The sequence below is a fragment of the Pleurodeles waltl genome, chromosome 7, assembly GCF_031143425.1.
Source record: "Pleurodeles waltl isolate 20211129_DDA chromosome 7, aPleWal1.hap1.20221129, whole genome shotgun sequence".
NCBI classification, from domain to species: domain Eukaryota; kingdom Metazoa; phylum Chordata; class Amphibia; order Caudata; family Salamandridae; genus Pleurodeles; species Pleurodeles waltl.
In genome coordinates, this window is record NC_090446.1 from 1,514,668,712 (window position 1) to 1,514,681,375 (window position 12,664).

Here is a 12,664-nt window from a genome sequence, read left to right on the forward strand (position 1 = left end):
GGTGTTCCAGTAAGCCAATGTAAATTGGTAAAAATGGTCACTAGCCTGTCAGTGACAATTTGGAAAGAAATGAGAGAGCATAACCACTGAGGTTCTGATTAGCAGAGCCTCAGTGAGACAGTTAGGCACTACACAGGGAACACACACATATAGGCCACAAACTTATGAGCACTGGGGTCCTGACTAGCAGGGTCCCAGTGACACATAACAAACATACTGAAAACATAGGGTTTTCACTATGAGCACTGGGCCCTGGCTAGCAGGATCCCAGTGAGACAGTGAAACCACCCTGGCATACACTCACAAACAGGCCAAAAGTGGGGGTAACAAGGCTAGAAAGAGGCTACTTTCTCACACTATCAGCATAGAAAGTGATAGAAAACAGTGCACATGCAATTAGACAATAGTGACCCTAGGGGGAGCCCAAACCATATGCCCAAAAAATGGAATGCGAGCACAGGACCCCACCTAGGTAAGTGGAATGTGCACAGGGGAGCTGGGGGTACTAGGAAACCCCAAAGGTAAGTACCACAGTGCCCTCTAGCGACCAGGAGAGAATGAGTAAATTACTAGATTTTCCCCAAACCACCCAAAAGGAAGAAAAAGAAGAAAAGGCAACACCCAGACAAGACTGCAAGAAATCAGCAGTGGATTCCTGAAGAGGAAGACCTGTGGAAGAAGGTGACCAAGTCCAGAAGTGTCCAGGAGGAGTAGGAGCTACTATCCATCCAGCTGTGGATGCAGGAGTTGGTCGATGGTGAGACGAAGACGGTCAGGAATGCAGCCCCGGAGCAGGTGAAGAGGTTCCTAGAGGATGCAGTTGACGTCCCACGCCGGATGAAAGATTGCAGTCAGCTAGTGGCATGGAAAAGCCACCACAAGCCTTAGCAAAGGCAGAAGTTGTGGTTAAACAAAAGTGGAGCTGCCGGGGACCAGAAAGGTCCAGGAGGACTTAACCCACAAGGGGAGTCCAAGGGGGACCCTCAGCAAGGCAGAGGGATAACAGAAGAAGAGGCAGCCCCAACAGGAGGCCCACTGGATGAGGAACCAGGAGTCATGGAGATTCCATGCAGCACTACTCGAGAAGAGTCCCACACCGTAGGAGAAGCATGCAGAGGGCTGTGCGGCACAGGAAGGAGTGCTGGGGGCTGGGGCTACAGGGAGCCTGAAGAACCCTTGGAGGAGATGCAAACAAGCCTTGGCAGCTGCAAGAAATGTGGTGCATGGGGGTACTGTCCTGAGTGGGAACGTAAGGGCTTACCTCCACCAAAGTTGGACAGCTGGCAGAGAGGACCAAGAGGACAACTACAGACCACCACCCATGATGCAGGATCCACACAGCTCAAGATAAGAGCAGATCCACACAGCAAGTCATCTCTGCAGTTGGTGCCTGGGGAGATTCCTTCTCTCTTCTCATGCAGGCTGAAGACTTGCCACCCTCAAAGGATGCACAGGCGGGGGAATGTTGCAGTAGCTGGAAGGAGCTGTGGAAACAGTGTTGCAAGCAGAGTCTTAGTTGTGGATGCAGATTGTCAGTTCCTGGAGGGTCTAGTCGCGGTTCCAGTGGCCAGAAGTCGAAGTAAGGTTGCAGAAGAGTCCTGCTGGAATCTTGCAAGCCGAATCTGACGACCCAGCCAAGAGAGAGACCCTAAATAGCCCTGAAAGGGGGATTGGTCACCTAGCCAGGTGACCACCTATCAGGAGGGGGCTCTGACGTCACATGCGTGACCTGGCCACTCAGATGCTCCCAGAGGTCCCTGCCAACCTTGGAATCAAGATGGCAGAACTCAGGGACCCTCTGGAGGACCTCTTGGCACCACCCCTGGGGTGGTGATGGACAGGGGAGTGGTCACTCCCCTTTCCATTGTTCAGTTTCACACCAGAGCAGGGACTGGAGGTCCAAATGTGCCTTTCAAAGCATACCAGTGGCTTGGGGAGGCAGGTAAACAGGTAAACAGGGCAACCTGTAACAGGCTGGTGATATCATAAAGCCATCTCTATGTTATATATGAGAAATATAGTAAAAGCCATAGGAGTTCCATTGTTTTAAATGAACTAATAATTCCATCATACAAGGCACTGTCTCTAAATGTTTAAAAATGCTAGGGTCATTTCACTTTTTTTTAAAATAGGGGGATGACCCCAGGATTTAAAAAAAATAGCGTCTCATATCCTTGTAAACGTACTTAAGGAAAAGTTTGAAAGCATATGTTGCCCATGAGCTTTATGACCATCTACAAAATTCAGAATATTTGGTTCTGCAGCAAGCTGGTTTTTGTGCAGAGAACAGCACCAAATCTATGATCATGGCCGCAAAGGATGATATCAGGCTTGATCAGAGTAATGGATCACTCTGACTGCTGAGTCTCAGCTCATGTAAGTATATGTTTTAGTAGTAAATATGGGAGGGACAGAAGGGAGTGGCTGGGAAATTGGAACTACTTCCTACAAAATTAGAGGGACCAAGGGAGGAGTATGGAGGGGTTAAGGAATAAGTAGGTTTTTAGGGAAGGACATGCACCCACCCACAAAATAGTAAGCCCATTCACAAGCTGCAATTATAAAGTTACCACAGCCAAAAGGGACCCACAACAGTCGTAAATGTACTCCAGCTCAGAGCTGGAGGACACCCATGACCACTCATGGCCAACCACTGGTACTGCAACACTCTCTTTTTGTAAAATATTGGGGCAGAGATTTAAAATTAAACTCTTTAGGAAATAAAGTTAAACCAAATTAAATATTTAAATTTGTTAACAATGTAAATAAATTTAACATAATCTTACAAACTATTTTTAATGTAATTTAACATTTTATTAACTTTTCTAAAATATAAAAATTGTGAGATTCATTTTTTCTAAAATGTAATTAAATGAATTTTAATTAACTGAATATACCACTGTTAATAATAAAAATAAAAAAATCATTTTAGAGGTATTGTTGATAATCTAAACTTCAAACAATGCTGCAACATTTATATTGTTCTACAATTAATATTATTTAACAATAATATTTTACATTGAAATATGTTTTCCATTTTTGGTAAAGTGTAATAAGCGTTTACACTTTTTCTTATACTTTAACATACAGATATCTCCTCCCCAATGGTGGAGACCTATGCATCTATTTTAAAAGTTACTAGTTGTAACTTTGAACTATTGACTTATTTTTAAAAATAATTGTTAAATGAATTTAAATATATTATATTAGCTGAAAATAATTGTTAAATATTTATTTCGAATATCCCCACTACAGTAATAACATATTATATGTTAAAAAGTGCAAAACTGTATGCATACAATTAATTGAAATTAATTTAAGCATAAAAAAGTTACATTTTATGAATGCAAAAAGGGAATTAAAATGTCATAATTATTTAATATTTATTTTCAAAGTATATATTTTTTAACATTCAATTTCATGTGCATATATTTTAAAAAGTTGAAATAAATGAATTTAATTTAACAATATTTCCTACAGGGTTCTATTCTAAGTCCCTGCCTCCACTATCATCGATGGGAGGTTGTTGCAGAGTCTATGGTTGGCCATGTGTGCTGCCAGAGTTACTACTTCTCCTTTTTGGCTGTAGTAATTGTACACTGATAAATGTGTCTGTTTCAGGGGTAGAGACGGGCAGGTATTCACTATTGACTAACTTTACACTCGTAAATGGTGAATAGCCAAAAGTTTTAAAGTTATTCAAAAATGAAAGTGTAAACGTACATATGTCAATTTACTCCGTTAAGACTACCATAGAGTTTTACAAAAATCAGAAATAATGAATAGATTATGCATGATTGGGAATTATCTCAGATATGTGCCCAATATATCCCACAATGAACCAAACCATGAACAAAAAGAAGTCCTTTTCAAAGTCACTGATAAGGAAATTAATTCTCACCAGAAGAAAGTCAAGATGTTGTTAAAAGTAGAGTTTGTGGTTCAGGGGATTATTATGAGAAACTACGCATGATTAAGGCTAGGATTCTGAACTATTCTAGGTACTACCAAGAACAGAGTTTAGTACAAATAGATCTATGTTAGCATGATTAGAAAAGTGTGCTTTGCTCTATGTAGTAAAGAGACTTTGAGTAAGTATTCATGTTATTACAAGTAGAGGTCTGAATGGTTGGAATATCATCAGAATTGGACTTCTTAGTGATTCTGTTACTTATAAAATCAGACTTTTTAGTCACCTTCGGTTTTGCAACTCAAAGTACAGATGTGTATTTTTCTTTACATTGTATGCTTTGTAAATATATCTGTTCTTGCTCAATGTTTTAGTTCAACAGCATTCCTGTTTTTAAACATCCATCCTTGTGCTGGCCACCCAAGGTTCCATTTGTCCGCATGTGTCCGATGTGGTATCGGGAGTGAACTTTGTGCGGATCTGTGTATTATCAAAGCTTTTCATTGGAAGTGTCTAAATATTATCGCAATACCATTGCCCCAAGCTTAGAAGAAGCACAGTTCTGAGTGACTCTGGGGTAGTAGAACATAGCCTTACACAATTCTGTATCTCATGATGAGTCACTTTGACAGCTATCTTTAAAAGAGGCTAACATTCTATAAATTGTTAAAAGTAATTGAGATCTCATTATTAACTGAGTTTAGGGGTTTTCGTAGTATATTGGACAATATACCCCACCACAAATATGGCAGATGTTTTTATTTCTAGTGTTTTATGTACTATGGCTAAAATTTAAAAAAATGAAAAATTTATATAAATATATATATCTATCAATATTTATATAAATAAATAAATAAAACAATACAGTGGACCAGATATCAGACACATTTTGCCAGAGAATCCCATACACCAAACTCTAAATAAGGTTCTAAGTCTTATTAGTTTTTCAGAGGGTCTTTCTGCAGCATTCAGAGCATTCGCAAGCAATTCAAATCTGGATTGTTCTTTCAGTAAAGAGGCATATTAAACCATTCTGTCCTTATTAGGACAAATGTGTACTTAAAAGAACACTCCATTCCCTAATTTTCCAAAATGAGGGAACAAGATTGACGTCTTTCTCCTAAGAACAGTGTGTATTATTCCTACATTTACTTGTTTGGTACCATACACATTTGCTCATATATCATGGGACTTTAGTGAGTTCACACCACTCATCAGCACCATCCCCCCTCTGAATATTGTTCCAGCACTACTGTTTTGAATGTGTAGTTTGCAGCACCATTTTTAGATTTTGGCATGATTGACCTAGTGATGGACCTCGTGTGTGTTTATTTTTCTTTCCAACAGGTAACATTGATTACCTGAATATCTACTTCAAGGACTGTGGCCGCTGGGGGGCTGGCACTCAGATCTCTCTTCTTAATAACTTGGGACTGGGTGTGCTTCTCCGTCGCACCCTCTGCACTGGGGACCTGTGTAACCAGGAGATCGCGCCCACGATCGCGCCCACGCCTCCAGAAGGGGCTCCGCGGCCCTCGCCAGCAGCCCCTTCTTCTGGCCGCCATTACAGCATGATGAGCAGAGCAAGCACATGGAAACCTGTGAACCAAGCCCTGCAGCCCTCCCCTCTAGCCAAGGAATTATTGTGGATTATTCATGAGATGAAGGCAGGAGTATTTGTACTATTTGTATTCAAAGGACAGATCAAGAGCTAAAATGAGTGATTTGAAGTGATGTATCTTATGGAACTGCAAATAGGTCAAAAAAAAAAAAAAAAAAATATATATATATATATATATATATATATATATATATATATATATATATATATATATATATGTATATATGTATATATATATATATATTCACTATAGCAATGCTCACAGCTGGGCTCCTGGAGGCCCGAGAGAGGTGGTGCGTAGAGAACCGGCAGAGCACTCCGGTTAAAAATAGAAACAATGAAGAAGCTTCCAAGGAAGAACGCACACTCGGGAAATCCCAGAACTCAAATAGAGTAATTTATTTCACACACTACGCGTTTCGGCTGTCTAGCAGCCTTGATCACGTGTAACATACCACCAGTGTACATTTAGTTAAATACCCCTTGAATATAAACATAGAAATAGGACTACACATAACAAAAGTTATACAAACAGTGGAAATAAAAAGGGGAGTAAATAATTCATACATTAAGACCATTGCAGGAATAAATATATTAATAAAGCAGTACTTTTTCATATATTAAAATAATTGCAATATTTCATAAGTAATAAGTAAAGGAATGATAATAATAAGAAAACATTCGGTTTTCAACCAAGTGCATTAACATTGCCTAACTGGCTCCCAATTAGTACTCAATAAATAACATAAATAAATAAATATATATAAATCTAAGTTATCATATGTATCCGTTTTAACAAATTAACCGCATAGATATTATTTAATACATCTTACAATATTTTATTTTAATGAATTTAATATTCTTAATAGTTGTAGATGTCTAGAATTATACACGATCAATTGTATCGGCATACTCAATTGCATATAAATGTCTTCACAGTTACATATAAATATATAAATATAAGTATAAATATAAATATAAGTAAGAATATGAGTATAGATAAGAGCCAGTCAATTTTTTCGTTGTAAATTTCAAGTTACATCTATTCCGCACTTCCAAATGTACTTCTTCAATGCACTAGCATCTAAAGTTATTCATTTAACATTCCTTAAATTACTCCCTAAGATGATTCTAACCATATTTTCTCCCAATCTACATAACCACATGTTCTACACAAGTTTTCAAATATCCGATATCCCTGACACCTCGTGACTGAATACATGCACTTAGTATTCCAAAATCGGGAATCCGTCCGGACTCCTCCATTCTGAAAGAATAAAATAGAATTGAAAAATAGAAAATTGGTTAAATATTAAAAGTATTAAAAATACATACTTTCAATGAAAAGCTACCACTCAAATACGAGCATTAATCCAAATAACTAAAAGCTCCCATCCCATGTAATAATCCTAAAAATAATCATCAAAAAAGATGAGTGGTAAGCTCTTCACTCATATTCAATCCATGAGGTGTCTTAGTTTCTAAATCAAGAATATATTTGGATTCTTTTATACGTAAGGTCAACTCTCTATTACCTCCTCTATGATACGCGGGTATATGTTCAATACCAAAGTAGGTCAACACAGTAGCATCAGAATTATGATACTCCTCAAAATGTCTTGCTACCGGATAATGGGGATTTTTTGATGTAATAGCCCGCATATGTTCAAGAATACGCTTCTTCACTACATGTTTTGTACTTCCCACATACCACAAATGACACGGGCATTCCAATACATAAATCGTAAAAGGAGTACTGCAAGTGAGAAACTGCTTAATGGGTCTATTTGTCCCTGGTCTTTTTATGGGGTACTCTTTTCTTGCCACACTATTACGACAGGCTTTACAATGACCACAGGGAAAAAATCCCTGTAAATTATGCTCCTTAACATGAGATAACGGAGAAATATCATTAGATCTCAACATATCATGAAGATTACGGCCTCTTCTGTATGTAATCGAAGGCCATCTCTGAATCTCCTTACCAATAACAGGATCACTTTTCAAAATGTTCCATTGTTTGGAGATAATCTTTTTAATCTTTGTGGTGTCCTCATTAAAAGTTAAAATTAATCGAGTATCATCCTTCTCCTGTTTTTCAGTTACTGCCGTATTATCAAAGAGAGTCTGAATTCTCTCAACTTTCTTGATTTTTTCTGTGGCCTTTTTAATTATCCACCCCGGGTAACCTCTTTGTTTGAATCTTCTAATCATCTCTACCTGTTCTCGTTCAAATGCCTCATCTGTGTTACTTATTCTTTTAGCCCTCAGTAGTTCTCCATACGGAATACTCCATTTAAGTTTATCTGGGTGTCCACTAGCAGCATGCAATAAACTGTTTCCTGCTGTAGCCTTACGAAAGAGTTCAGTATATATCATCCCATTCTTAATCTCAATCTTTGTATCTAGAAATTCAATATACACCTTACTAATATTGTAAGTTAAACTAATATTGAGATTATTATCATTAAGTTTAGTGATAAACTTAATAGCCTCTTTCTCAGAACCTTTCCAGATAATAAATAAATCATCAATATATCTGAGCCACTGTATAGCCTGATGTATTTCAGGATACTTCTCTTCATCCTTGAAAACATGTTCTTCCCAAAGGCCCAAAAATAAACAGGCAAAACTGGGGGCAAAACAAGTTCCCATAGCAGTCCCCAAAATTTGTTTGTATAGTTGACCATTGAATAAAAAAATATTATTAGTCAGACAGTACGTAATCATTTCAATGATCATATCCGTATGTGCCAGGTATCTTAACGATCTAGTATGTAAAAAATGTCTGCATGCCTGTATGCCTTTCTCATGATCAATAATGGTATAAAGGGAATTTACATCAAGAGATATAAGTAAAAAATCTTCTTCCCAAATAATACCCTCCAATTTGCCTAAAAAGTCCTTTGTATCCTGAACATAAGAGGGTAAATTCATGACAAAATCTCTTAGAAAAAAATCCACATATTTGGATATATTTTCCAGAGCATTACCACAAGATGATACTATAGGCCTTCCCGGAGGGTTGAGTCTATCCTTATGAATTTTCGGGAGAATATACAATACAGGTAACTTGGGAAAATCCTTTTTCAGGAAACAGTACTCCTCCCACACTAATAGACCCTTATCCTTCCACTCTGTTAGGAGACGCCATATATTAGTGATACTATTAGAATATACTTCTTTAGTTATAACTTTATAAAAGTGTGTATTACTCAATTGACGCATAACTTCGTCAATATATTTCTGCCTTTTCCAGAGTACTATATTGCCTCCTTTATCTGCTGGGCAAATAATAGTATCACTGTCTTCCACTAATAATCTAATGGTCTCACTCTGATTAAATGTCATATTGTTATTATTTCTTGGTCTGAACCATGTTCGATGCCGGAAATGTGTCAGACCACGCACTGTCATGTCATAAAAAGTATCTATATTATCATGCATCATATTTGGCAAAAATGTCGATTTGGGTTTGAAACCGGAAGGAACTACTCGATCATAAACAACACCCAGCTCTTCCAAATTTTGATATAGATTCTTTTCATTAATTGGTGTTATACAGTCCTGTTCTAACTCATGCAGAATTAACAATGTATCCACATCGCTAATAGATAGAACATGTTTGTCACTATCCTTATTCACATCAGGTTCCAAACTATTGCAAATGTTCCCTTTCAGTTTAAACCATTTTTTTAGTTATAACGAAGTTATGCGTCAATTGAGTAATACACACTTTTATAAAGTTATAACTAAAGAAGTATATTCTAATAGTATCACTAATATATGGCGTCTCCTAACAGAGTGGAAGGATAAGGGTCTATTAGTGTGGGAGGAGTACTGTTTCCTGAAAAAGGATTTTCCCAAGTTACCTGTATTGTATATTCTCCCGAAAATTCATAAGGATAGACTCAACCCTCCGGGAAGGCCTATAGTATCATCTTGTGGTAATGCTCTGGAAAATATATCCAAATATGTGGATTTTTTTCTAAGAGATTTTGTCATGAATTTACCCTCTTATGTTCAGGATACAAAGGACTTTTTAGGCAAATTGGAGGGTATTATTTGGGAAGAAGATTTTTTACTTATATCTCTTGATGTAAATTCCCTTTATACCATTATTGATCATGAGAAAGGCATACAGGCATGCAGACATTTTTTACATACTAGATCGTTAAGATACCTGGCACATACGGATATGATCATTGAAATGATTACGTACTGTCTGACTAATAATATTTTTTTATTCAATGGTCAACTATACAAACAAATTTTGGGGACTGCTATGGGAACTTGTTTTGCCCCCAGTTTTGCCTGTTTATTTTTGGGCCTTTGGGAAGAACATGTTTTCAAGGATGAAGAGAAGTATCCTGAAATACATCAGGCTATACAGTGGCTCAGATATATTGATGATTTATTTATTATCTGGAAAGGTTCTGAGAAAGAGGCTATTAAGTTTATCACTAAACTTAATGATAATAATCTCAATATTAGTTTAACTTACAATATTAGTAAGGTGTATATTGAATTTCTAGATACAAAGATTGAGATTAAGAATGGGATGATATATACTGAACTCTTTCGTAAGGCTACAGCAGGAAACAGTTTATTGCATGCTGCTAGTGGACACCCAGATAAACTTAAATGGAGTATTCCGTATGGAGAACTACTGAGGGCTAAAAGAATAAGTAACACAGATGAGGCATTTGAACGAGAACAGGTAGAGATGATTAGAAGATTCAAACAAAGAGGTTACCCGGGGTGGATAATTAAAAAGGCCACAGAAAAAATCAAGAAAGTTGAGAGAATTCAGACTCTCTTTGATAATACGGCAGTAACTGAAAAACAGGAGAAGGATGATACTCGATTAATTTTAACTTTTAATGAGGACACCACAAAGATTAAAAAGATTATCTCCAAACAATGGAACATTTTGAAAAGTGATCCTGTTATTGGTAAGGAGATTCAGAGATGGCCTTCGATTACATACAGAAGAGGCCGTAATCTTCATGATATGTTGAGATCTAATGATATTTCTCCGTTATCTCATGTTAAGGAGCATAATTTACAGGGATTTTTTCCCTGTGGTCATTGTAAAGCCTGTCGTAATAGTGTGGCAAGAAAAGAGTACCCCATAAAAAGACCAGGGACAAATAGACCCATTAAGCAGTTTCTCACTTGCAGTACTCCTTTTACGATTTATGTATTGGAATGCCCGTGTCATTTGTGGTATGTGGGAAGTACAAAACATGTAGTGAAGAAGCGTATTCTTGAACATATGCGGGCTATTACATCAAAAAATCCCCATTATCCGGTAGCAAGACATTTTGAGGAGTATCATAATTCTGATGCTACTGTGTTGACCTACTTTGGTATTGAACATATACCCGCGTATCATAGAGGAGGTAATAGAGAGTTGACCTTACGTATAAAAGAATCCAAATATATTCTTGATTTAGAAACTAAGACACCTCATGGATTGAATATGAGTGAAGAGCTTACCACTCATCTTTTTTGATGATTATTTTTAGGATTATTACATGGGATGGGAGCTTTTAGTTATTTGGATTAATGCTCGTATTTGAGTGGTAGCTTTTCATTGAAAGTATGTATTTTTAATACTTTTAATATTTAACCAATTTTCTATTTTTCAATTCTATTTTATTCTTTCAGAATGGAGGAGTCCGGACGGATTCCCGATTTTGGAATACTAAGTGCATGTATTCAGTCACGAGGTGTCAGGGATATCGGATATTTGAAAACTTGTGTAGAACATGTGGTTATGTAGATTGGGAGAAAATATGGTTAGAATCATCTTAGGGAGTAATTTAAGGAATGTTAAATGAATAACTTTAGATGCTAGTGCATTGAAGAAGTACATTTGGAAGTGCGGAATAGATGTAACTTGAAATTTACAACGAAAAAATTGACTGGCTCTTATCTATACTCATATTCTTACTTATATTTATATTTATACTTATATTTATATATTTATATGTAACTGTGAAGACATTTATATGCAATTGAGTATGCCGATACAATTGATCGTGTATAATTCTAGACATCTACAACTATTAAGAATATTAAATTCATTAAAATAAAATATTGTAAGATGTATTAAATAATATCTATGCGGTTAATTTGTTAAAACGGATACATATGATAACTTAGATTTATATATATTTATTTATTTATGTTATTTATTGAGTACTAATTGGGAGCCAGTTAGGCAATGTTAATGCACTTGGTTGAAAACCGAATGTTTTCTTATTATTATCATTCCTTTACTTATTACTTATGAAATATTGCAATTATTTTAATATATGAAAAAGTACTGCTTTATTAATATATTTATTCCTGCAATGGTCTTAATGTATGAATTATTTACTCCCCTTTTTATTTCCACTGTTTGTATAACTTTTGTTATGTGTAGTCCTATTTCTATGTTTATATTCAAGGGGTATTTAACTAAATGTACACTGGTGGTATGTTACACGTGATCAAGGCTGCTAGACAGCCGAAACGCGTAGTGTGTGAAATAAATTACTCTATTTGAGTTCTGGGATTTCCCGAGTGTGCGTTCTTCCTTGGAAGCTTCTTCATTGTTTATATATATATATATATATATATATACGCCAAAAACAAATCAGAATCTGACACTCCTTGCAAATCAAATGGCCTTCATTGTTGTATTTTTTGAAGAAGGGCCAAGGAAGAAGACCGTGAAGGTTGAAACGTGTTGCCCTATGTTCTGTCTAATGGATTTTTTAAATAAATGAAGGCCATTTGATTTGCAAGGAGTGCCAAATTCTGATTTGTTTTTGGCGTGGATTTAAAATGGATCCTGTGCCCATTTACTGAGCACCAACCTCGATAGGCGAGCGCTGGAAGGAACACAGGATTGCTTTTTGATGATATATATATATATATATATATATATATATATATATATATATGTGAGGTGAAGAGCCAGATGAAGCAGCAGCACATCAGACACCAGTCAAGCCATGTGAGAAGGGACAGTGAGTCATGTGATGTTCTGTGTAACATGGCGACCATCGGGACTGGCAAATAGCTGTGTGCACGGAAGATGGAGAAACTACCTATGCTAGCTGCTGAGTGTCAGATTCAAT

At 36.7% G+C, this 12,664-nt stretch overlaps 1 protein-coding gene across 1 annotated transcript in view; it reads left to right on the plus strand.

Moving 5' to 3' along the window:
- LOC138247458 (uncharacterized) overlaps window positions 1-5,643 on the plus strand; it is a 69,851-nt gene extending 64,208 nt beyond the window's left edge. The window contains exon 4 of the mRNA XM_069202083.1: window positions 5,258-5,643. Coding sequence (XP_069058184.1) covers window positions 5,258-5,625 — 368 coding nt within the window. The 3' untranslated portion in view covers window positions 5,626-5,643. The remainder of the gene's footprint in view (window positions 1-5,257) is intronic.
- Window positions 5,644-12,664: the final 7,021 nt, after the last annotated feature.